General features: G+C 38.7%; 2 protein-coding genes and 1 non-coding gene across 3 annotated transcripts; all 3 read left to right on the top strand.

The window, feature by feature from the left end:
- Positions 1–280: 280 nt before the first annotated feature.
- cavin2b (caveolae associated protein 2b) lies at positions 281–19,304 on the top strand. Its single transcript, XM_051897165.1, has 2 exons — positions 281–1,132; positions 16,594–19,304. The coding sequence occupies exons 1-2, from the start codon at positions 575–577 to the stop codon at positions 17,464–17,466; spliced, it is 1,431 nt and encodes a 476-aa protein (XP_051753125.1). The 5' UTR covers positions 281–574; the 3' UTR covers positions 17,467–19,304.
- A 676-nt stretch (positions 19,305–19,980) lies between these two features.
- trnas-cga (transfer RNA serine (anticodon CGA)) lies at positions 19,981–20,062 on the top strand. The gene has a single exon. It is a non-coding gene; the product is annotated as a tRNA-Ser (tRNA).
- A 222-nt stretch (positions 20,063–20,284) lies between these two features.
- On the top strand, positions 20,285–24,478 carry nabp1b (nucleic acid binding protein 1b). The gene is made up of 6 exons (XM_051897167.1): positions 20,285–20,504; positions 20,971–21,109; positions 21,257–21,328; positions 21,415–21,502; positions 21,581–21,647; positions 23,845–24,478. The coding sequence occupies exons 1-6, from the start codon at positions 20,414–20,416 to the stop codon at positions 24,033–24,035; spliced, it is 648 nt and encodes a 215-aa protein (XP_051753127.1). The 5' UTR covers positions 20,285–20,413; the 3' UTR covers positions 24,036–24,478.
- The last annotated feature ends 2,508 nt before the right edge of the window (positions 24,479–26,986 follow it).

The raw sequence follows: 26,986 nt of genomic DNA, 5'->3' as shown, positions 1-26,986 counted from the left end.
ATTTCTCTGGCACAGATGAGCTCATTCTTCAAACATGACTCTTAATATACTATTGCTCTCTTTAATATAAACAGAACTAAACCTAGAGAGCCAGAGAGAGAGAGTTAGGGGGAGGTACTGCATGTGGAGAGAGTTGCTCATGTTCCACAGTACACACCCACATACTCGCACTTGACACATGCAAACACATAACTCCCTCACCAATGGGCCGGGCTAGGTGCCATGGAAACCAAGCTACGCCCCCATAGGGTGTGGATGGGCTTTTTAAGCTGTGGGGAAGCCTCTACACGGCTCTTCCAATCGCACCAGAGAGGGAGGGAGAGACAGAGAGAGAGAGAAAAGAGTAAGAGTGTGGTTATCTTCAGAAAGGGGTGGGAACATTGAACCTGGAAGCTGAAAAGTTATTCCCAAGACTGTAAACACGAATTAAAGCTGTAAGAACGTGGAGGCACTCGAATCAACTGAAAGAGGAACCCGGTACAGCAAGACCAGCTCACTTAAAGGTGAAGAAAGGTAAAGAACGAGACTATTTTCCTGAGTAAAGTTATCTGTCAAGACCAAGAACAGCCTCAGAATGGGAGAAGATGCAGTCCAGGCAGAGAGGAGCAGCATGGCCAGCACACATGAGAACCAGGAGCTGGTGGTGCCAAGCCCCAGCCCCACTCAGTCTTCACCCACCCATAGCCTCTCCCAGCTGGGCACTGGCGCTACCAACGCCTCTAGCGGAGAACCTAGTAGCCCTGGAGCTCTGGCTGGGGGCATCACAGGCATTCTACCTAGAGATGGATCTTCACCCACAGGCCAAGTGAATGCCATCACTGTCCTGACACTTCTAGATAAGCTGGTGAACATGCTGGACACAGTGCAAGAGAACCAACATAAGATGGAGATGAGACAGGTCGAGATGGAAGGGGCGGTGAGGGGCATCCAGAACGATATGACCAAGCTCTCCAAGAGTCACACTTCCACCTCCAACACGGTCAGCAAACTCCTGGAGAAGAGCCGCAAGGTCAGCGTCCACATGAAGGAGGTCAAGGACAAGATGGATAAGCAGGCCGTCCAGGTGAAGAAATTGGAGGCCAACCACGCTCACCTGATCAAGAGGAACAACTTCAAAGTGCTCATCTTCCAGGTAAATGTACAGTGTGTGTGTTGGGGGCAGTTGATGGTGGGGTATTTGATGTGCTCAGGTGACGACACTGAATGATTGCATTGTCCACGAGTTCATTGCTGCATATCGGTGTTCACTGAACCAAGTTCAACTGTCTCCAACTCTGTTAATGATAAGGGATATTACTGTCTTACACAGCTGAGTAGAGTCTGATTAATCTAAATGTCATTTGACTAAATTACCACATAGTTGATTAACAGTTCTCATACCTCCCTCGGGGTGGGTCCATTTCCAAAGCAGGAGAGAAGGGTCATAGTTCAGAGTGTTAAGATGAAAGCAATGCATGAGAGGGTGTGATGTCGCTTAAGGTCATTGTGAGGTGGGGTGGAATAGAATGGCTAATACTTTGGGGTCAAAAGCTCAGACAACACTACCCAAACTGTTGAGTGTTTCTGGGATGGTCAAACCTAGTCAAAACAATTTTATTTATGGATGTCACAGCACCTGCAAGTGTAACTCCTTGTAAGTCTTTGTGAATTTTGTACTTGACTCAAAGTATTAGCCTCTTGAATAACCAGCTAAATTTTCAGATATTCCTTTATTTCAGAAAGAAAAGCAAGAGAGAGCTAGAGAGCTCGAGAGAAAGAGACTCAATAGGGGAGGCTTGTTTTGAAACTTAGCCAAAAGCTATTATTTAAAGCACAATAGCCTTGAATAGAAGGTGTGTCCAGAGATCAGCTACAGTGCAGCGTAATGTGTATCCTGTTGTCAGAAGACCCGTGCTGAAATGTGCTATGCTACACTGGCTAGCTGCTGTTTACTGCAAGACCTGCAATCAACCGAATGACTCAGTGATTCCAAAGCCAGAGAGTGCTGAGAGAGTCCTTCCATTTCCCCCTCTCTCTTCCCAACTATGTGGTTACTGCAGAAGTACATGATGTAAAGAATGAGAGAGAGCCTAGTGAAACACATTTTCAGAAAGTCAACATTCCATCTCTGTGCGAAGGGAGTGTTTAAAAAGTTGGGAAGGTACATTACCTTCGATGAAAGTGTAAAAACCTTCAACTTTTACACTCTGCTTTAAACACTGAGTGCACTATTCCTGAGAATAGTTTCTACAGTTTCCGTCACAGACAGACTGCTGTTTGTTAAAGCTGGCCAAAAATGTTTGAGTGTGTTGCTATGGCAACTATGTTGTTTATTTGCAGGGAAATCTAATTGGAAACTGTGACAGTTGAGATTTCCTTCCTTGACTAAATTATTTTGGTCTCGTTACTTGCAGGGATTTGGTTTGCTTTTTCATTTTCTAAGCATTTGCAAAGCAGTCCAGGCATGTCTGGTCTAAGGGAATGTGTTTAATCCAGCCATGGGGTTCTTGTAGACTCCTGATCTGTCCTGCATTATAGTTAGCATGGGTGGGACATGGTGGATATGGGGGCAAACTGTTCCTAAAGTTTTTACATTTCCATCAGACATGCCTGACAGACCCACACAAACATTCTCAGACAGTCCTTGTCTTATTTAATGTTCCTTCATTAAACCCCCTTCCGCTGTCCCTTGGGGTTGCCTGGGTTTATTTCTCAGGAATGATAGAATCTGACCAGTACTGAAAATATCCTCAGCTATTTAAACAGACAACTTCAGAAGGAGAATCAAAGAAAGTTTTCAAGTCACTTCTGCCAAATGTTTCACATTTATACAATTATCCAATACTAAACAAGCTTGACAAAAACTGAAAAAGACTTTCACGTGAAGTCAGAAAACTTTGTCAACACTTAGTCAACACATGGTCTATTTGTCTTATAACATTCTTAGATTTATTTCCTCATCTCTATAGCTACATTCAGGTGTTCACCACACCCTCTTTGCCTGTGTTTTTCACTTTTATCTTCCCCTGCTGCTTTTGGATTGGGGTGATTGGCTCCCCCTTAGGCGGACTACAGGCACGAGAGAGAATGCTGTTCTTGCATAAGCAGAAACTCTGGCTCAAATGCTCACATTCCAGCGGTGGAGCAAGTCTCTCCCGCTTTCAAAATAAAATAAATAGGCCAGTAACCACAATCGATTAGAGCTCCATGAGACATGGATCAAGACGTTGGTCACCACAGCCTTAAAAGAGAAAAGGTGGACAGAGCTTGTAAAGTCTAGCTTATTTTTGTTGTAATCAAACATAATTCCATTTCCAATTTTTGAGCATGATGCAACTTTCAATGAACACATTTAACTAACTGTGCCCGTGTTTCTCAAAACTTAACATCTGGGTTGTGTTACAGCTGCACAACATCTCCAAGTTCTCATTACTATCAGTGCACAATGCTTCAATTTTCATCTTACTGGAAGCCAAATTTAGAGTAGGAAAGTGCAAGATGGAATTTCGCTATCACCTAATAAGGCTATCTGTGCCTCTGCAGAGAGAGGAGAAAGGGGGGGGGAGTGTCAGTGCAAGAAGGCCTGTAGGCAGAGAGAAAGGGGACAAGAGTGTTTGTTTTCCATTGTCCATCAAAAAGGCATTATCTCTCTCCAAACTCAACCTACTGTTACAGTTCCCACTGGTGTACTGGGGGTGATATGAAAATGAGACAAGACAAGAAAAGGACTTCATTGCAATTTAAGATTTGCAACACGACTACTCAGAGATATTCCAAATGTATGTGCAAATTACACAAACTCACATCTCGTCTCTCACGGCACACTGCATACGTTTGACAGCAAACTATGTGGAACTATGTTAGAGCTACAAATTCACTAGAACAAAAACAGGTAGGCCATCTTAACTAAGAACTTAAGCCGCGTTTCCACCGCAGGAACTTTACCCAGGAACTAGGAACTTTGGGGTGGTGCTCGGTGTGTTTCGACCCCAGGAACCAGGGTCTAAATGAAGTTTTAGGTAAAAAATTCCCCCTCTGAAAGTACCTGCTCGCTAGGTAGTACTTTTTCAAAGTTCCGGAACTTTCGGGGGTGGGCATTGCACGCTGAACATGCTGATTGGTTGAGTTCACGCAGCATTTTGATTGGTTGACTCCACGCAGCATTTTATTTCAACCATCGTTTTTTTTAAGTCTGTTGCTGTGCGTGCAGTAAGAGTTGTTTGCGATTCGAATAAACAATGGAGTTTAAAAAATACGACCGATGGACTGACGATGAGATTCAGGCTTTATTAAGCTTATATGCGGAGGACAAAATCCAGTGGGAACTGGAAAGTCGCACACAGTCCTACGTCACCGGACTATCTTCACGGTACTTTACACCGCTATGGAAACTCAGCTAGCAATAGGTCTGGGGGGAAAAAAGTTCCTGGGAAAAAAGTTCCTGGGACAAATTGTTCCGGGTAATTTAGGTGGAAACGCGGCTTTAGAAACTCAAATACACATGAGAAGAAAAAAAGAAAATGAAAAAGCAATAAACTACTAATTAACCAAGTCCTAAAGCCTCTAGTAGTGCTGAAAACACAGCAGTAATGACAATACTGTAAAGCTGAAGTTTTTTGTTGTTGTGAGGACACAACAGGGTGACATTAACATTTCATTCCTTAGCAACAAAACATCAAAAGGTTAGCAGATAAAAAGCATTATCTATTTTCCAAATATGGAATGTGTGACTGTTGCGGTCACCAACAACTGTTACAGAATGTACTGTCACTGGCCTTGCTGAGCAGGAGGTAAACAGAGTCTATCACAGACTTAAGCGAACAGTGTATTTGGTGAGTTAAATTGGTTCTTTTGAGAGGATAGATAGACATTAGGGCTGTAAATATATATTGATTCATTGCGATATTGTTGGATATAATTAAATTACCAAAACAACCAAAATATTTAAATCGAATCCTATCAGAATGTAACGGAATATTAGAACAGCCATACAAATATTTACACCCTTAATGGAAATGTGGCCTCAGGGTCTATTTCACTGTACAGGTTTAAATACTGAATGAGGATGTGAAATGAGTTACATGAAAGGAAATAGACATGTTTTTGCACATGGGACTAGTAACAACTATTAGGGGTGGGTTATCAATACAGACTTCCTGATTCGATTCAATTTCGATTGAATCCATAAAATTTAGATTTTATTTTGATTAATAATTTATATACGAAAGAAAAATTCAAACCGGTAACTTGTCTTTTTGAATAATTCATTAAAAGAACAGGCTTATAGGAATCACTTGTTTCTGGAATCAGGGTACACTGGTCACCCTGTATGTTTTTGATTCACTAAAAAGATAACAACGAGAGTAATTTGCTTGTGAACTGGATTATATTTGTGATTAAATGGGGGATAAAAAAAACACTCTTTTATTTTTACCCAGCGGTAACTTTTACATTGAACGCAAAGGTATTACCTTTGTCAAGAGAATGAACAGACACATATTGTAAAACTTTTTTTTTCAAAACTTCTCAGTTTAGCTTTTACGCTGTACATTTATACGCTACATGTTTTGTAGTTATCTGACAGCTGTCCAATATACTGCCTGCAGGTGTTCACTCCCTTTTCTCAACAACCACAATAAAATCAAATGAAATGCAAACAAATCATGTAAATCCGTATTTGACAATCAAATCAAAATTGAGAACAAGCATACTGAACATTTATACACTAAGATACACACAAAATAATCAAAGAAAAGAAAACACACAAAAGCAAACCTGTGATAGCGCCATATGCTAAATATTAAATTACTAAAGCGGATGAAGGCAAGTGATACAGTATATTCTCAGTATCTGACAGAAATGTACGTTTTAACACTCGCTGGGCCTTCCTGAACTGGACAGACACTGTAATTATCTACAAAAACAGACATCCTTTTGCACTATGGTTATGAATACTGACAGAGCTCTGGCTCTTTGGTCCTATCTAAACACACACATACACAAACACACTGAAGAGACAAAAGCTGGTATTGTGTGTGTCCCGTGACAGGGAGCAATGCCACCACAGAGGGAAGACCATACACACTCACAATGCCATGGGAACTCATGTGGACAATATGCTATAGGCTGTGGCAAACCAGCCCAGAAACAGTAGACAGACTACACATCAATAACAAAGGAAACTGCAATAAAACCATGCCCTTTCACACTGATCTTACATCAGCCTTCTCTTTCAGAATAGAGGTTAAGTAATAAATCACATCTGGGCTCCTGATCACCCTGTTGGGGTTGCAATAATGACTCGCTGACTGCAGTAAGTTATATATTCAGCTTCAGCATATGATGTTATATATTACACACGTCATATATGCACAATATATACAATAATGTGTTTAAGGCAGTGCTGGGATTAGGTTGGAGCTAATGAAAACAGAATACTATTAAATCTCAGGTAACACTTTATTTTAGGGTCTTTTAACTAGTTGCTTATTAACATGCATACTAGAATATTGGCTATTTATTAGTACTTATTAAGCACATATTAATGCCTTATTCTACATTCTTAATCCTACCCAATATCTAAACTTAACAACTACCTTACTAATTATTAATAAGCAGTAAATTAGGAGTTTATTGAGGGAAAAATCGTAGTTAATAGTTTATATGTGATCCCTATACTAAAGTGTTACCAAATCTCACTATGCAGGCACAGGGTTTAATCACATTTCTCGCACTCTGATTAAAGTTACAAAACAACATTTCCCTTTGAATAATTGTAATAATTAGTTTAGTTTGAAGAGGGTTGCTCATATCATGTAAACATCTTAATCCATGTAATTCCTTTCTCTGATCACTGACAATAATCAGACTGTTGGTGTACATGTAAACATGGCCATTGTTGCATGAAGTTTTTCCAGGCCTGATTTTGTAAGAGAGGGAAACCCTCTTCCGCTCAGCTCTCCCACCCTGTCCTGCTCCAACTATTTTATTCCGCCTGACTTCTTACACACGCAAAAACATACACACACTGTACATTTCTTGTGCACACAAATAGTGTTGAATCTATAGCTAAACAAGCTACAGTACAAATTACACAACGTATATAGTAGTTCAACTACAGTCCTTTGGAAAAAACAGTTAGCTACAGTATACCAACAGCTACTAACATGACCTGCCTAGCTTTAAAAGGGTGAATATATTTTAAATTATACAATTATCATATTAGACTAAGAGTTCTAGGAAAACACCTTTTTCTGCCATAGAATAAAATAAAAAAAAAAATTAAAAAGGTAATTGCAACTTATGATTTTATTTATTGTTTATATTAGGGGTGTAACGGTACACAAACGTGACGGTTCAGGATGTAACTCGGTACTGAAGTCACGGTTCAGTACAGCAGGGGGGAGAAAACTAAACATAAAATTGCTTCTTTTTTCCTTATCCTTATTAAACGGTAGTTTATTGAACAAATTGTGTCTCTCTCTTTAAATACATTCAATTATAATTAACATTTTCTATAGGATAAAAAAATCTATCTCAGCTAATGCTGTAAACAATATACAGGGAGGAGTTTCTTGCACATTACTATAATTTTAAAGGTTATAATTAACAAGAGAGCCCAAATTATTAAATTCAGTTGCTATTTATTTTTAGATATAATAGTCAACACTAAAAAAAAAAAAAAAACATGTAAATTGCACATAAGGCAAGTTTTGTATTACCTTCTAAATCTAACTATAAAATTATTACTCCAATTCATTTTTTAATATAATCATTTACACACTTACTGTCATAACTTGTTTTATGACAAATTTATTTAAACATATAAAATAATTAAGACATTACTAACAGGTAAATATAATGAATATATAAGCTAATATAGTGCATATATTTAATGAAACGCTCCCCTCTAGAGTTCATTTTTCTAGTGAACTAACATTCTTTGTACACTAAATGACATGCCTGAGGTAAATGTAATGCTATGTGAGATATTTGATATTTGAAACACTGGTAGATCATCTGTTCTTCTTCTTTTGCGCTTTTTCCTGTTGTGGCGGTTAGCAAACAGCGTTGCATTACCACGCACGCCCCCTTCTGGATTGGAGCGTGAATCTCCTGTGACTGACTATATTCGTTGTGTGACTGCATGAACCGTACGGTACGGTACGGACGTCACGGTTCAGTTCATGCAGTCACACGACGAATACATGTACTGTTACACCCCTAGTTTATATATATATTGCAAGTTCTGAGAAGTAAAAAGAATTGTGAGATATAAACTCGCAATTGCGAGGTAAAAAGTCAGAATTGTGAGAAGAAAAGTTGCATTTACCATTTTATTCCATGCCGGAAACAAGTATGGAAAAAGTCACTTGTTAGCTGAAAAACTACACTAAAAAGGAAACAGTAGAACTACGGTCACGCTACAAAAAACTGTTTTAAAATAGTTTTAGTACTTCCCTCTCTCTCTCTCTCTCTCTCTCTCAGTGTGTTGCAAAAATCTCTGTGTATTTTTTGACAGAGACAGAGAATGTATATGGTTCAGGCCTGCCTTTATTGTGACGCAAAAGCAGAGAACACGGCCGAGCGTGAGGTTAAACAGCTGCTTCCTGTCAGATGTTGTTAATAGGTAGCAGGAAGGGTAATGCAAGCATTAAAAATGTTCAGAGAATTAAAGGGGCTGAAGGTCCCACTGCATTGCTAAAGAAAAATAAAATAGCATGAGCTCGAAAATAATTCCCTACCATCTACAACACCTTCAAACACAGCCACTTACATCTCTCTCTTTACTCTCCACACCCCACCCCTGAGCAAATATTTACCCCCCAATCCTTCATAAGTAGGCCTCAAGGTGGCACGTATGTCAAGTGTGTTTAGAATGTAAAGTGAATATTGGGAAAACAACTGGAAAGCGTCTTTGATAAAGCTGACAGCAATGAGAGAAGAGAGCATCTTACGGTGAGGTGTCTCTGTGTCTCTATCTGTGGACAAACACTTAACTAACATAGTCATGTCATCCATTTAAACAAAATTTTTTTTTTTAGAAAAATTCACTTTAAGAAATAATAATACATTTCAGCTTTGTAAAGAAATTCATAAATGGTATGAACATGAAATCATTCCTATTTGTCAACAAAATTTTTTAAACATTTAAGACTACGCCTTTAGATCAAAAGGTTTGGTTTAAATGGATATTTTACCCAAAAATTAAATTTCTGTCATCATTTATTTACACACATGTCGTTCAAACCTGTAAGACTTTCTTCTGTGGAATACAAAAGAAGAAATATTGAATATTAAGTTAATTCATGGAGAACAGAGTTTAAGTTTAAAGTATAAAAGTACCGTAAAAAGTGTTTGGAACAACATGAGGGTGAGTAAATGGTGATAGAGTTTTCATTAATGGACAAACTATTACTTTAAGACTGTGAGAAAATTGAGTAATAGCAGGCAAAGAGTAAAGCAGGAATTTATGCGTGTATTAGAACCACATCTGGTCAAATAAGCATCAAATAAAATCTAGTCTATTCTTGCACAAAGAGAACAGGCACAAAGCATGCATTGTATGCAATGACTCAGACTCAATGTTTACCAAAACATTCTCTCTAAAAATTGATTCCTTTAATAATCATAAACTGTAACAGAAAATGTATTATCCCTTTTGTGAGATCCCCTTATATTCTTGTGCATATATGAGAAAACATATATCAACTCAGCTATCATAAGTGCCTACATTGCCCAAGGCAAGAGGGACCGGTTTAGTACGCAAATGAATCAAACCTAGAGTATCATTTGACAGGCTGCTCAGCATGAGGTAATCACACTCTTTAGTGACAAACATTTTTCGAGAGAGTCGAAAAGATTCAAACACAACCAGAATATGAAGACAATGTAGATGTAGAGGAGGCTGTAGTCATTTACAAGTCATTTCCAGATCTCATACCTACAAGGCAGAATGCATGGAATGAACTGTTTGGTTCCTCACTGAGAAAACAACAGGAACTTGCGTCTCTGGAGGCCATAAGGAGGAATTCTTTAACCCGTATTTGTAACAGCTCTGCGGTATTTAATGGATCATTTGAGGGGCGTATGTTACTTTGTGTTTTTGCCATCAGCATAACCAGTTCATCTAAAATTATTTCAAACACAGTGGTTCCGGAGACAGGCCTGAACCTGGTTAACATGGTTAAGTCAAGAGAAACCATTCACTTAAAACAGCACAGTTACGCAAGCTATCAAAATGTCAACACTCTCATTCTCAGGGACCATCTACAGTTAAGACTGAAAAGTTTAATGACTGTTGATAGACACTCTTCTTGCCACACAGGCTATTCCAGTGGCTCAGTGAATTTTCCCTCTTCCTATTTAAATTAGAAATTTGAGCTATGGATTGCCACTTAAGAGACTTGAGGACAGTACTTGAAAACATGCAAATACAAACAAAGAGCAATGTCAGAGGCATCCAAACAATACAGAAACTTAATACATGCCATTGAAAGACTGAAAAAAGATTTGACCTCAAAGGGTCAGTCTCTCAATATTAATAAAAATAAGAAATTGGAAAATATTTTCTAATATAGATGTTTTGCACTGTGACATTACTTTCATGATTCATGATTACTAAGGTAATGCAATCTCAGTCTCATTGTATTTTTTTATTTATTCTAATTAGTTAAAGATATTGGTGACTTTAGTTAACATGAACTAAGAATTAACAATACTTCTATAGTATTTATAAATCTTAGTTAAATGTTATATATATGTTAAAGCACTAACATGAACAATGAACAACAGTATTTATATTTACTAACATTAAAGGGTTAGTTCACCCAAAAATGAAAATTATGTCATTAATTACTCACCCTCATGTCATTGTACACCCGCAATGCTGCATTCACACGGGGGGTCAGCATCAACGCTTGACGGAGGGTGTGTCGGAAGCTTGTGTTGACGCGACCGTTATAGTGGTAATAGCCAATCACATTACTTTCCTGTGCTGCATGAACGCAATTGGCTAGCGACTACTCTATGGTGTTTGCATAAGGCGATCTGATTGGCTGACGCCTGCGTTGGCGCTTGAAAAGTTGAGAAATCTTCAACTTCTGCCGCGAGCAACGCAAGTGAAGCGACGCGACGGAACCCACAATTCAGTTCGGCAACGCATGACATCACCCATTGAAAGTAAATGAGAAGCGTTAATGCTGACGCCCCATGTGAATGCAGCTTAAGACCTTCGTTCATCTTCAGAACACAAATTAAGATATTTTTGATAAAATCCGATGGCTCAGTGAGGCCTGCATTGCCAGCAAGATAAACACTTTCAGATGCCCAGAAAGGTACTAAAGACATATTTAAATCAGTTCATGTGACTACAGTGGTTCAACCTTAATGTTATGAAGCGACGAGAATACTTTTTGTGCGCTTTAAAAAAAACAAAATAACGACTTTATTCAACAATATCTAGTGATGGGCGATTTCAAAACACTGCTTTATGAAGCTTCGAAGCTTTACAAATCTTTTGTTTCGAATCAGTGGTTCGGAGCGTGTATCAAACTGCAACTATTGAAATTTCGAAACACATATGACGTAACGAAGCCTTGTTTGCTGAAATCATGTGACTTTGGCGCTCCGAACTAGGGCTGGGCGATATGGCTGAAAACTGTATCACGATATCAGTGTTTCATATCGGTCGATATCGATAATTATTGATATTTTTTATGACCCATTTAAAATAAGGACCAGGAGAAAAATATATTACATTTAAACATTTTTATTTTAAACTTAACCTTCCTCTGATCATAATCCCCTCAGTTATTAAGACAGAAATGTCAACAACCATGGAAAACTCAAATAATTAAAATGTTGTGCGGTGTTGCAGCTACAGATGTTGTTGGTTGAATACGGCTTTGCTCCAAAGGGTGAGCGCGGCTAAGGTGGTACATCAAGTTCGTGGTATTACCAGTCTTGGTGGGGACGACGGTCTTGCATAATTTGCAGACGGCATTGGTCTGACTACGGTCAGACTTATAATATCCAAAAAACTGCCATACTGGCGAGCTGACTTTTCCTCTTTTATTTACAATTTCCTCACTCGCTGCGGCACTCATTTTCTGCTTATCAGTCGCCGGTTACTGAAGAGGAATCCAGCAGACCAGCACGAGACAACGATATGGCGCAACCAAACTTGATACTGTTACATGATTGGCTGTTAGCATGTCACTCCCTACGTTGCTAGGTTACCAGAGAGCGAGTGCCTTTGTTAATGCAACCAAACTTGCTTCGCAACCTCTGTTTTCTTCCGACGAAGAATAAAAAATATCGAACGTTTTATCGAACACATTTTTTATTGATATCGATCACGTGTCTATCGCGATACATATCGTTATCATTTTATCGCCCAGCCCTACTCCAAACCACTGAATCGAAACAAAAGATTCATAAAGCTTCGAAGCATTTTTTGAAATAGGCCATAGATATTGTTGAAAAGTAGTTATTTTGTTTTTTTAGCGCACAAAAAGTATTCTCGTCACTTCATAACATTAAGGTTGAACCACTGTAGTCACATGAACTGTTTTAAATACATTTTTAGTACCTTTTTGGGCACTGAAAGTGTTAATTATCTTGCTGGCAATAGAGGCCTCACTGAGCCATCGGATTTTATCAAAAATATCTTAATTTGTGTTCTGAAGATGAACGAAGGTCTTAATGACATGAGGGTGAGTAATTAATGACAGAATTTTCATTTTTGGGTGAACTAACTCTTTAACAAAGATTAATAAATACTGAAACAAATGTATTGCTCATTGTTATTGCATGTTAGTTAATACATTAACTAATGTTAACAAATGGTTACCAAGATATTTTATCTAATTTATCTAAAGATTTTTTAGGTCATGAAATAGCTTGTTGTACTGTCTTTATGTATATATATATTGATTTTAGGGTGAAATGGGACCAGGTAAAGTTTTCAGGTTTGTTAATGTAATAAAAGCTCACATAGTTCATGTAATAGGTTTAAAAATTATACATAGTATTACTAATATTTGTAAGTATGACCTTGAAGGAGGAAAACATGTTTATTTGATCTTGCTATGGTTAAAATTTTAACATGGTGCTATAGATGAACTGCATTCATTATTGTCTAATTCATATTCTGTTGGAGCTGAAAAGCAAAGCTGGTGTGCCAAATATCAGACATTATCACTGTTATACAAGACTGTGTATATCTGTTCTTTCATTTTTCCAGCTCATTTTGTTCAGAAGTTCCCCTCCTAAAATGCTAAAGTGAAGCATTTAATTTTCCTTATGATTCTTATTTCTGATTTACAAAATGTTATCATTTGGCATCTCTACAACTGTTTCTTGATGCTTAATTTTAAACACATGCTATTTGCATCATAATCATGGAAAACTAGCTACACCTCACCAAAAACCTCCTGTACCAACCACAACAGACTAATACTTTAACAAAGAAACTGTAGGGAAACTATGCAAAACCTATACAACACTTTGCTTTCAAATATAAGTTTACAGCTAATGTTATGTCACACTGTTTTCTACAACTATGTTTCTAAGTCCAAGTATCCAAGTTTACTAATTGCTGTGGTAACTCAGATGAGAGACTGATGGAACATGGAAATTCCATGTTAAAGTTTACAGGGACTCCGCCAGATTCATTCTCAAACTGTGCCAGCAATATCATACCAATACCTTTGATCCATATTTGCCTTCCAAAGTAAAGCTCTTTCATGGGTGGACAGATCTACTAAATCCCAAAAGCGGTATTTCACCCCTGATTTAACATGTTGCATATATCCACAGGGATTACCGCCAGTCATTATGTATCCTTTTTGTTAGTTCTCTTCTGTTAGGTCAAATCTCTCCCTACACTTTGACAGGCCAAACTCGCATTCCCTCGCACACAGAGAGCTTTGGAGGCCAGAGTTATAACAGGGGGTTCAGAGGGGAACACAACCTTTCTATCATGTTAGAAAAGCAGATGTGAACATTAAGGCCCTTTGCAGGCCGTATACAGAGATAAGAGGAATCAAGGCTTGTTTGAATTCAATGTTTGCGTAACATTCTGTCTACTACGATTCCTTCATCTCTTCGCCTTTTGAAGAGAGCTTAGATAAATCCTTCACTGCATGATATCTCACTTCTGTGCGTGTGGTTTGGGGCTTCACAGAAAGAATAAAATGGAACCTGATGGAGCAAATGAGAGACAAACTGATCATTTAAATAAAAGTCAATGAATGTTTTTTTCAACTTATGCCACTTCTACTGAGAAATAAGCAACAGACTAGTATGTTTACACAGGAAAATTTACTAAAAATATCACAAAATTGATTCCAGCATAAGTGACTCCTTAAAGGGTCACAGCCCTGTTACAGGACCAGTTATTTTTGAAAAATGCTACAAAAGTGGGCGTGGTAAGTTGCGGAGTGGAGGGGGAAGAAGAGGGACAGACAAGACAACAACAACAAATGATTTAAACAGCTTAAAATAAACCAGTTTTTTCCTACAATTAAAGGGTTAGTTCACCCAAAAATGAAATTTCTGTCATTAAGTACTCACCCTCATGTTGTTCCAAACTTGTAAGATTCATCGTTCATCTTACAAACGCAAATTAAGATATTTTTGATGAAATTCAAGAGTTTTTTTTTTTATCCCCAATAGAAAGCAATAGAATTACCATCATTCAAAGTCCAGAAAAGTACTAAAGACATGGTTAAAATAGTCAACGTGACTGCAGTGGTTCAACCTTAATGTTATGAAGCGATGAGAATACTTTTTGTGCACCAAAAAAAAAAAAAAACGTTATTTTTGTTTTGTTTTCATGCACAAAAATATTCTCATCGCTTCATAACATTAAGGTTGAAGGTTACTGGCAGCAAACATTAGATTCACCCGCTGAGGAGCCGTGCCGATGCACAACTCGCATAAAAATAATAGTTCCGCAAATAACTGCAATTGCAGGTTTCAAACAGAGATGGTGACAAAGAGGCAAAACTTAAAGACTGCAGCTTTAATGATGTCTTTAGTACTTTTCTGGACCTTGAATGAAAGTATTTACATTGCTTTGGGGATAAAAAAAAAAAAAAACCTCTTGGATTTCATCAAAAATATCTTAATTTGTGTTCTGAAGATGAATGAAGGTCTTACAGGTTTGGAACGACATGAGGGTGAGTAATTAATGACAGAAATTTCTTTTTTGGGTGAACTAACCCTTTAAAACTAATGAATGGTATGGTAACATTCTCTTCTATGATGTGCAACATGCATTTCTGTTAAAATCTCAGAAAATGTAGTTTAGTGTTTCATGAACTTTTAAAGTATATTTACATGTACTATATGCCCAAATACGCTGGTATCTGCATTCACATGTATGTTTTTATTTGAGCTTACATTTCAGAGTACGAAAACAGTGCAGTTAAAGCGATTAACTGGGAGGTTTCCTGTGTGACGTGACCTCATCCGTATCAGAATTTAGAGTCTTATCGCTAAGAGAGAGGCTCTCAGGCTCTCCTGCGCATTTCTGGCATGCCATGGAACATTCTGATGGGTGGGGGGCGAACAGGGCTTCTGTCCAGGTGTCCCCACTGCTGCACTCCACCCCAAATGCTTCCTGACTCTCATCCTACTCCCTTTCAAAGCCCTACACCAGACTTCCCTGCTTTCTGTTATCTCTCTCTTTCCAATTGCCCCACTCTCGGCTCTCTTTTTGTCCTGGCTGTCCTCCAAAACTCAGTGGAAACTCTGATATGAGCTGTGTAGGGTCTTGCCTGGCCTTCCTTCCCAAATCGTCTCACTATTCTTCAGCCTGTATGATTGTCTCCAGAAGGGAAAAGAGGGTCGGCACACAATGTTTTTCACACTAAATGTTCTTGTCCCCTTGTGTCTTTTAAAAAAATGTGCACACATCTACACTGCATATTAGGGCTGGGACGATACACCTATCTCCCGATTCGATACTACTGGCTGAAGGTCTCCTGTTGTACATTTTAAGTGATTTTGATCTGGCCAATACACAGGTTTTCAGAGAGGTTTCAGAATACGTCGACTTCTCTGGTTTTAGGTTCATTTAATTAATCTGATGAAGTAATTCAAATGAACATAAAACCAGAAAAGTTGCTGTACTCTGATTACTTCGCCAGATTAATTTACTTTGCTACTAAACTACAGACTTCAACATAAAGCCTTTTACCCTGTTCTAAAATTAAGATTTAAAAAACCTAAAATGAAGTCTTAAGACTGATTATCTTAAGACCTTCTCAAAGGCATTAATAGAGTATGATGTTATGTAAAAACTACTGAAGAAATTTCCCACAAACACATGACAGCCCTGTGCATCATGAGCATTCTTACAGTCCAGTTGTCTAGACAACCAAATACAAATCTTGCAAGCAGCTAATTCGGCAGTGACTTGGATTCTTCTGTGGGGAAACCATTGCCTATTGCAATAATATAGCTTTAGCAATCTACAATTTCTTACAGCATTAAACTTGGCAGAATTGCATATTAAGAAAATTCATATGTGGTGCGAAAATAACGCTGTAAATTTGTGAGAACTGAATAATGGATTCAAATTTTTTTGTTGTTGTTGTTGTGCAGGAGGAAAATGAAATCCCTTCAAGTGTCTTTGTGAAGGAACCTGCACCGTTACCTGAAGTGGAGGAGGAGACCCCAGCCATTGATGCCAATCGTTCTCAAGAGGAGGGCCTTCACACCATCGCCCTCTCCTCGGATGAGGAGCAGGGACCAGAAGAGGAGGACGATGACATTTTGAGGGTTTTGGATCTCGAAGATGAAACCAGAGTTGAAAAGTCTCGAGCTGAGAAGATCAAGCGTTCCAGTCTGAAGAAAGTGGACAGCCTGAAGAAAGCTTTCTCCAGGCAGAACATTGAGAAGAAGATGAACAAGATTAGCACCAAGATTGTGTCCCAAGAGCAGCGCGAGAAAATCAAGAAGAGTCTGACACCAAACCACCAGAAGAACCCTAGTGCCAAGAGCTCCTCTTTCAAGGTCTCCCCTCTCACCTTCAACATCAAGAAGAACCGCAGTGGGGACGGGGAACCAGAGGCCGAGGCCTCAGCTCAATCTGAGAGCTCGCCAAGCGCTGTCGCCTCCATCGAACTGGCCCCGATTGAGAGCCCAACTGAAGACCTGTCCTTCAAAGAGGTTCACTCCCAACTTGCACCAGGACAAGAGGAAGTAAAGGCAGCTGTGGAAGCAATGGAGAAAGATGAGGTGCCCAGCATCCTGAATGGCACAGCTGAGGTTGAGCTGTCGATCACAGAAGATGTAAGCGAGGAGTATGCTTTTTCTGCGACCCTGCCCCAGGATGCCTCCCAGATAGAGGTGTCCCACAAAGCTTTACAGGAAGACGATGAAGAGGAGGAAAAGGAAAGAGTGGAGAGGGAAGACAGCCCTCTAGCAGAAGCTGCAGGCCAAGCAGAGGGTGTTGCTGTAGGACAAGCGTCCTAATGTCCTAACCCTCCATTCCAGCCCCAGGAGACCCTCCTAAGCTGAGAAAACACTCTCTCTCGAGTCCCTTATCAGTGCCAGCCATCCCCGCCAAGAACCCAGACATCTGCCCTGTCCTTGCAAAATACAGACTTACAATACAGTCTATTCAAAGGCAAAATGCATGAACTATATGACATTTGCTAAAAAATCCCATATTGCTGTTGTCAGTCCCTAGTCTTTTAGCAGAAGTGAATGTGGTCTTATCAGTTAATCTTATCCAACAGTGTGTTACAAACCTTACGCTTGTGAGAAACCCACTCCAGCTGGTATTACTGGACATTCTGTCTTCCTCTGGTAGTGACTACCTGTCAGCTGAGAAAGTTGGCGAAGGAAAACAAATTGCTTACAGCCAAAGGATTCAACAGACGCCAAGTGCACTCCATCTATCCGATGGACACGTTTTGACCATAGCCTGGTTTTCATCCCACAGTCCCACAATTCATTTCTTCTGGAACAGCCTGTGCACAGCTGAAAGTGATATTGACTTCATGCAACCTAGATAATTTTCAACCTTGGTCAAATTAGGTTTTGTTTTAGAAATTAAACAGCACAAATATACTGCCATGTACTATCTCTGCATTTATCAAAAATGTGTAATGTACTCAATTTTAAATTTTGATTTTAATCAAGTCACACTAAGTATACTGTGAACCCATTAACGTAGGGAGCAAAAATTGTGAGAAAGCTAGCTGGAAAGCGTATTGTCCTAAACTAAACTACAAATATAATTTCTGATTTCTAGATTTCTGCTTTGTAGTGACTAATAGACATTTAGATAACCTTTTTTCTGACCTGAGTGAGCAAAAGACATGCTCATACACACTTCAAATCTGGAATGCAGCTTACATGGGGGATCCTGGTCTTCCCTAAACTCCACATATGTCTCGGACCTTACTCAGAAAGCATTCCTGCTTTTGATATACGGCTCTTTTCAGAGACCATTTCTCAAGCTCCCGTTGGCATTGTGCTGGCTGAGAAACAGGCACTGTGAGGCCAGTCTAGATTACAGGCATATTTCTGAAAGTGATGAAGGAGACGATCGGCCCAGTTGCATGCAAATAAGCCAGAGAATTGTGGAAAGTGGTGGAGAACTGAAAAAGTGTGAAAAGTGAAATTCTGTTTGGATTGTTGTACTGGAGTTTCAAAATGTGATAAGTGAATAACACAAGGGCAAATACAAAATCCCCCTCATCACTTTGGAATAAATGCAGTTAACTGATATTTGTACACACATCGTCACTTGCTATTATACAAATCTATAAATAAAATAGTGCTGTCAGCGGATGAGGAACAGCACTAACCAATCAAGTCTGAATTGATTTTGTGAGACAATGAGAACAGAGTTTGGTTCTTATATGTTTTATTATCAGTCAGAGTAAGTGGGAATCTATTTTGTGTTTATTTCCAGCTCATTTTCATTTCAGTATTTCAGTGCTGAACAAAAATCTAAAAATGTGTATCTTTGCTTTGGGTGGATGTCTCTTTCAAATGAAAAGGGATGAGGTTTTACTTCTATAAAAATATAACTAATTTTAACTAATTTTTGCTGATGCTTGTAATCCCTAATCTGTATCTGCATATCCTATAAGATGTTAATTGCATCAATGACTTCATAATATATAAGAGAGCTATATGTTGTCTTGGTTATATTTTAGAAACATTATGATTCGTGCCAAAGAAAAGGCTCAGTTATAGCAGAGACCTCATAACGTTTCTGTGACACCTGTTTACCAAGTTGTTTCACGATCTGTTCACGTTGTTCTTATAATGCAAATAAATAAAAATGTTGAACCATGCCTTTTCGTGTCTATCTTGTTCCCTCAAAACTTTAGTATGCTTTCAAAGTCCTGTTTTTTCTTTTAGTAATCCATCTGACAGAAACAGACTCTAATAGACTTTGAATATGATAATGATTCTTACCTGCAGTGTCATGGTAACGGTGAACTGTTGATTTATACCTTCCTTGTCAGAGCTGTATGGCATTTGGAATATGTGTTTCTTAACGTTCATATGAAATAATTGTATGTCAAGGGCTGGCTTGTGTAGGCCTAATCTCTTGAACCATGTTTCCACGTGAAAAGTGGTCAAATTGAAAACGCGCCCTCTATGACAAATTCCTTGGGCACTAGCGCCATCTGGCGTTATGATGACTCGAGTAAAACAGCAGAAAATAAAACGAGATATGAATGCTTATACACGACCCAGCTTTAAAACTAAACCATCTTTTGTTATATTCTGTGTGGAATATTTTGTTTGGTTACTCTATCGAAAATGATTTACGTCTTCCCAAAAACTTAGTTTTGAAGTTGAATTGATGTCGAAAGGAATACGACTAAACAATTCCACCGTTTACATTTTCTACATTTTAATTTTTACAAAATACGAAAAAAGTTTACCAGCTCGATAAAATCACAGAATTTAAAAATGAGTAATAGAGTAGATAGAGCGTTTTTCACACAATCTCAGTAAGCAGTCACGGTGGCCGAGAGGTTAAGGCGTTGGACTCGAAATCCAATGGGGTTTCCCCGCACAGGTTCGAATCCTGTTCGTGACGACATTTAGTTTTGATCAAACTAGAAGCGTGACACTTTACAAACGATTTCAAACCACACACAATGAACGAATTAACTGATTTGTGAGGCTGTTTAATCACTTGCGCATTCATACAGGACAATTAACGCACACGTTAATCATTTTGCATGTTTGTTTTTCCTTTCCTTCCTTCTTAATTTGGGTGAATTGTTGTACACGGGGAGTTTCATGTGCACCATTCGTCAAAATCTGAGCTCATTGAGGTAGCTTGTATAAATGCCTGACACAATCAGTCATCTTAAATCACAAGAGGATCTGAGGTGGCTGGCAGTTGATCGAATTGGTTTTTCTTTGTCATTTGTCTTGTTTTAAAATGGCAAACACGAACGAGAATGTGTGCCTGATTAAAGACCTCAAACCTGGATTAAAAAATATTAATTTGGTTTTCATCGTCCTGGAAACTGGTAAGTCATATTTAAGTGGGAATTGCTTTTTATCGACCAAACACGGCCTGCGCGATTGCTGTCCTCATTTTTTTAATGTTTGTGTGCTCACAGTTTGAGGCGTTTATAACTTCAAATATGATTAGTAGGCCTATGATGACTTAAAATCCTTGAAGTCCGTGCTGATTTCCATGAAAAAGAGATTAACCAACATGTTTTCAGTAGCGAATCCGTGAACGAGTCGTTCTTTGAGTTGGATCGTTTCTGTGAGTTGTTTGAGGTGAGTCACAAAGTCGTTATGAACAAATCGTTCACGACTCGGATTGAATCGACCCGTGCTGTTCTCGAGTCAGCAAGTGAAGGAAAAAAAATATGTAAGCTACATCACATCAGGGAAGAAAATTATTTTGAAAGCTAATTGCCCGAGCCAATTTACATACATTTTAAGTGTGTTCAATATTTGTGCTTCTTTAACAAAATATTCCAGGTCGAGTGTCTAAGACAAAGGATGGACACGAAGTGCGTTCATGTAAAGTAGCTGACAGGACCGGAAGTATCACCATATCAGTGTGGGACGAGGTGGGCAGCTTGATACAGACCGGAGACATCATCCGACTCAATCGAGGGTGGGATCAAGTTATTAGGCTATGGATAATATTAATGCTATTAATGCTTAGAATCATAATAATGACTCTTTTTTTTTTTTTTTTTTTTTTTTTTTTTAATAAAAATAAAAAAGTTGATTTGTTCCTTTTTATCTTATTTGATTTCAGATATGCATCTCTCTTCAAAGGATGTCTTACACTGTATATTGGGAGAACAGGGGACCTCCAGAAGATCGGAGAGTAGGTCTTCACAGCTGATTGAACTTAAGCTCTTGGAAACAGAAATGATGATTGCAATAGCCAGTACCTTCTTGCATCTATCAAAGGTTCTGTATGATATTCTCAGAGGTGCCAAATTTCAGTGAGCCCAACCCAGAGGTGCTGGCTAAAATCAACCAAATCAACAACACCCACGTGAGTGCAAAAATACTGCTCAGAGGGCATGAACAGTGAGATAAGCGCAGAATGAGTGTCTATTTTATCTCTTAACAGGTAAAAACAGAAGCTCTTGGCAGCGCTCCTAGTATACCGAATCCAGGACCACCTGCCATACATACAGGTTGACACTTTAGAACCTTGAATGATTGTTTGACAAAGGCAGTAATTATTCCAAATAATCATGTTTAATTCAATGTTATTTTCCATGATGGTGTCCCTGTAATCCAGTGTTTGTTATTTAAGGGGCCTGGACCCACTAGGGGCCATCAGCATATTTCCAGGAGCCCACAAGATGACTTAAGGCCCAGATATACTCACAGCGAAGTTAATTTTTATTCTTTGCTAAGAGAAGTTTGAAATACAGTACCTTTGCAGCGATATACTGTTAGTGAACATCCCGACACCACCCATGCTGTTGGGAGCGGCATTTAGATGAATACGTAAAAGCTGCTCTCATTAACAAAATTAACACATCAAAAATGACAGCGGTGAGAAAACAGCAGTTAAGAAAGCATTCGATCACAGAGATGAGGATATGTTTGCTCCAGCTCTGCAATTCGGCACTTCAGTAAAGTCACGTCAAGTTTGTTTATATAGCACTTTTTTTTTTTACAATAAATTGATGTAAGGAAAGCAGCTTTACATTAAAAACAGTGTTTTTAGGGCACAAAAATTACGAGTAAAACAGAACGCGAATTGTTCATACCGAACATGTTTTTGCTTTAAAAAAGCAAAAGCGGTGAGCAGTGGAATAGGGAAAAAACACAAGGTCTCGAGGTGCATTTTTTTTTAAAGTTGAACTGATTTTAACTTGAGCACCACATTTTTAGAACGCTGTGTCATGCGCGAGACACTGCAAAAGATGCAAGACATGAGCGCAACGGTTAAACACGTCCGTCTAGCATGTGTTTACCTAGAAAAATAATGGAAAAGTAGCGCAGTGGAATGGAAAAACGTGTTCTGTGTGAACGGCCTCTAAGTGTCACTCTCAATTAGAATTACAATTTCAACTTCTAATATAAAGCAGCTCTAGAGGGTTTTCTCGTGTTTTTACTTTCTTATTTTAATCTGTTCCCTTAAAGGGTTAGTTCACCCATAAATGAAAATTCTATCATTACTCACCCTCATGTCGTTCCACACCCTTAAGACCTTCGTTCATCTTCAGAACACAAATTAAGATATATTTGATAAAATCCAATGGCTCAGTGAGGCCTCTATTGCCAGCAAGATAAGATGCCCAGAAAGCCACTGAAGACATATTTAAAACGGTTCATGTGACTACAGTGGTCCAACCTTAATGTTATGAAGTGACGAGAATACTTTTTGTGTGCAAAAAAACTAAAATAACGACTTTATTCAACAACATCTAGTGATGGGCGATTTCAAAACACTGCTTCATGAAGCTTCGAGGCTTTACCATTCTTTTGTTTCGAATCAGTGGTTCGAAGCGTGTATCAAACTGCCATCATAAGTGTTTTGAGATTTCAGTGGTTCACCACTGGGGGGGCGTGACTTTGGCAGTTTGATACGCGCTCCAAACCACTGATTGGAAATAAAAGATTCGTAAAGCTTCATGAAGCAGTGTTTTGAAATCGCCCATCACTAGATATTGTTGAATAAAGTCATTAATTTTTTTTTTTTTTTTTTTGCCAAACAAAAAATATTCTTGTCACTTCATAACATTAAGGTTGAACCACTGTAGTCCCATGAACTGTTTTAAATATGTCTTTAGTAGCTTTCTGGGCTCTGAAACTGTTAATTATCTTGCTGGCAATGCAGGCCTCACTGAGCCATTGGATTTCATCAAAAATATCTTAATTTGTGTTCTGAAGATGAACGAAGGTCTTACGGATGAGGAACGACATGAGGGTGAGTAATTAATGACCAGAATTTAAATTTTTTGGGTGAACTAACCCTTTAAAACTACACTATTTAACTTTTGGCACTATAGCGGTTAATAAACAAAGCTGCGGAAGAACACTGTATCCGAATCTACATTTTTCTCTTTATGTATATGATGAGTCCGTAGCGATTGGTGTCTCACTCGGTCTAAAATAGTCCGAATATAAATACATTATTGAAGTATTGTAGTGATTCGGGATAAGACAAAAACAAGGTTTGGAAGGAATTCATGATGTACTCGCTCATATAAATTCTGAACAAAAAATGTTACGTGGTGTACCTTTAACAATTAAATGGATAAAAACAAAACAAGCTGTGGTTACTTTACATGTCAGTCAGATGGCTCTCTCTGTCTAAACGGGTGGTTCTGGGACAGAATAAGCTGAAATATGGACCATCCTCTCTGTCCCTCACAGCCAACGGCTCTGCTGTGTTTTCTCCTTCTCCTGTCCCCCGAGAGAACTCTTTTGGTACAGGTGGGCGTCATTTGAACCGCAGCCATTGGAAGAGTGGCAGTGCTTCTTCAGGTCCAGGTGGAAGTCAGGGCTCAAAACACATCGTCACCATCACCAATGGACGGGATCCTCGCAGAGCACTGAAGAGATGAGAACAAGAAAATTATGTTTCAGTATTTGAGACAATGTTATTTTGTATTTATTTTTAAATGCTTCTTTTTATTTATAATCAAACTATTGCTTTTCACTTAATTGATTGGTTAGGGGTTATTTGGTCAATGAATTATTTTTTTTTTTCTGGATATATGAGAGGTTATTTTTCAGAACAAAGTTGTGTACAAATAAAGTTAGTTAAAATCAATCAGATTTGGTTTTTATGGTTAGTTTATACAATCTCAAATATTACACTTGAATATGGCACTTTGATTATCAATCATCTAGAGGAGCCACTTGTCACAATGTCATAGTACACTTAATGCAGTAATGTATGTTATTTGTCAGTGCTAGCACAACTTTCTGTATCAATATCTTGACAGTGACCTGCTGTGACTTTTTTCCAACCAGATTTTTCAGAATAAAACTGAGCCGAGACTGACCTCTAGTGGTGAGAAGGTGGAGCTGCAGGTTTAGATATTGAATTGAGGGTCTAATGAGTGACGTTCATTTCCTTGTGTAAAAAAATCCACTTTTGCACGAGCTAATGCTAGCTACTGTTGTATTGCATTGCATGAAATTTCATGTCCTAGAGTGTTTATGAATTAATAGTTGATAAAACTGCAAAAGTCCAGATAATAAACCTGATAAGACTAAATTCAAAATGAAACCGATGAATGCAGATTTGAATGCTGAGCTGAGAATTTATGAGTGGCATGTGAGAGTAATAGCAGTGACAATATGATGCATGATACCTGTTCAAACAAGTTATTACCGAAAGATACTTTACATTTATTGTAAGGCTTTCTGACCCTAAGACTTAACTATTTTCCACAATTCTCCAGCTGTGATCCTTGGAGAGTCTTTGGCCACTCAAACTCTTCTCCTCACCGTGTATTAGCACAACAGACACGTCCTCTTCCAGGCAGATTCATAACATTTTCTGTTGATTGAAACTTCTTAATATTTGCCCTGATGATGGAAATGGGAATTTTCAATGCTTTAGCTAATTTCTTACAGCCACTTTCTATTTTGTGAAGCCCAACAGTCTTTTTGCTGCACATCAGAACTATATTCTTTGGTTTTATCCACTGTGATGAAAGATTAAAGGGGCGGTATCACACACAGTTTCTGCCAATCTCATGTTAATCTTGAGTACCTATAGAGTAGTAGTGCATCCTTAATATCTCCAAAAAGTCTTCAGTTCTATCATATTTATAAAAGATACATATGCTGTACCGAGTCTTTCCGAAAACTGCAGAGTGCCTGGAGTGACGAGCATGCGCAGCTTTTGCATAGTGATCGTCTGCAAGCTACCAATGGCCAGCTAAACAACTGTATTTAAACACACAATACACCATCGCATTATCCCTGGATAACTTTTGAATCACTATAATGAATATAGCGTATAGTGAATGATGAATAATGAATTTATGAATTCACTACGTTCGTATACACTACGCGCCTATTGCCAAAAAAAACAGACATTTGAAGCAGTTTTACTCACCACTTGCGGTTCCGACCGGGATCATTACCGCTGTGACCGCTCCATCTTTCAGTTTCAAACGAATTGTAAATCCAGCGTAGAACTGGGCCTTGTTTATAAAACCATGAGCGCCGATCCTGAGGGCTCGAGCAGCCACGGAAAAACACGAGATATTCTCCATTCATTTCAACCGATAAAAAAGTGATTGCAACTATCAGTTTCTATGGTTATTTTAATAACAAATATTGAGAGCGCATCAATGTAATGCGTGAGCACAAAACTCTCAGCTCCACTTAACGCTGGGTTCTTTGGGAAGCAAGGTTATCTTTCCCTCACAACCAAAAACACACTTCTTTGGTGACATTGTTGATTTCGTGAAGTACTGTGACCTGTGCAGCGCTGCCGACGACTTCCGTAAAGCCGAACGCGCGTTGTTGGCCGTGCTCTTGCTCTCTCGCTCTGGTCGACGTGTGCGCACGCGCTCTTCCGAGAGAAGTGCCCGTACAAGGAATTCCGACCTATATGACGTCACACTGCCCCATACTCGAAAAAAAGACTGTGAATTTTATGAGGATTGGGAACAGTATTTTTGGCACAGAAATACTCTGTCATACGTCCACCTTGTGTTTTGAAACTTTGGCCATGTTTAGCATGAGAATCCAACTCTTTAACACTGTAAATAAGTCAGAATACATGAAATCCCCCCCCCCAGTCCTGCGAAACAGGAAGCTGGACAATTTCATGTTCCTAATCACCCTGGTGAGCTAAAAAATGTAAATATGAATTGGAATATACTTCAGAGATATTTTACTCATAAGAATTTCTAGGGGTGCCAATAATAAACGCAGTCGACGAACGCGTCCTGTTTTGTTTAATCTTGTACAGCCTGTTTCACACAGAGCGCGCTCTTTCTGTGTGGCCATGGTCACTCATTATAAGCGTTTTTGGGCTTGTGTTTTACTGAACTGTGTGTGTACAGAACGAGATTAAGCACTAAAAGGTGAACTGACAACCGAATTTAGCTGCAGTGTGTATGTGTCCCTCGGGTCGGCGGTCACGCCGGCGATACCACCTCGGTTTTTTTCTTACCAGTGTGAAAGAGACTCAAAATACTCCGTCAATGTTGCACATATAATTAAGAGTTATACACCATTAAAATTTGTGGAATATCTTCTTTTATTTGCGTACACTCAGAGTAAAAACAAAATGATGTGCTTTTTGCAAAATAAAGAAAACTAACATGATGCGTGATCTCTCGTCTCCCTCTGAACGAAGTTTAATCTGATAGTTCTCAGAAAATGAACTGTAACTTAGTGAATACTAATGACACAAAAATGAGACTTATGTCTAAAAAAAACGTTGAAATGTCAGGTTTTAAATCACATAAGTCAAATTGAAAACAAATATTCTGTGTTTATGTAATCTGTATGAAAAGAGACACATGTCAGACGCCCGTGATTCAGC

The sequence above is a fragment of the Ctenopharyngodon idella genome, chromosome 6 (genome assembly GCF_019924925.1).
Source record: "Ctenopharyngodon idella isolate HZGC_01 chromosome 6, HZGC01, whole genome shotgun sequence".
Lineage (NCBI taxonomy): Eukaryota > Metazoa > Chordata > Actinopteri > Cypriniformes > Xenocyprididae > Ctenopharyngodon > Ctenopharyngodon idella.
This window is presented reverse-complemented; position numbering and strand designations above follow the sequence as displayed.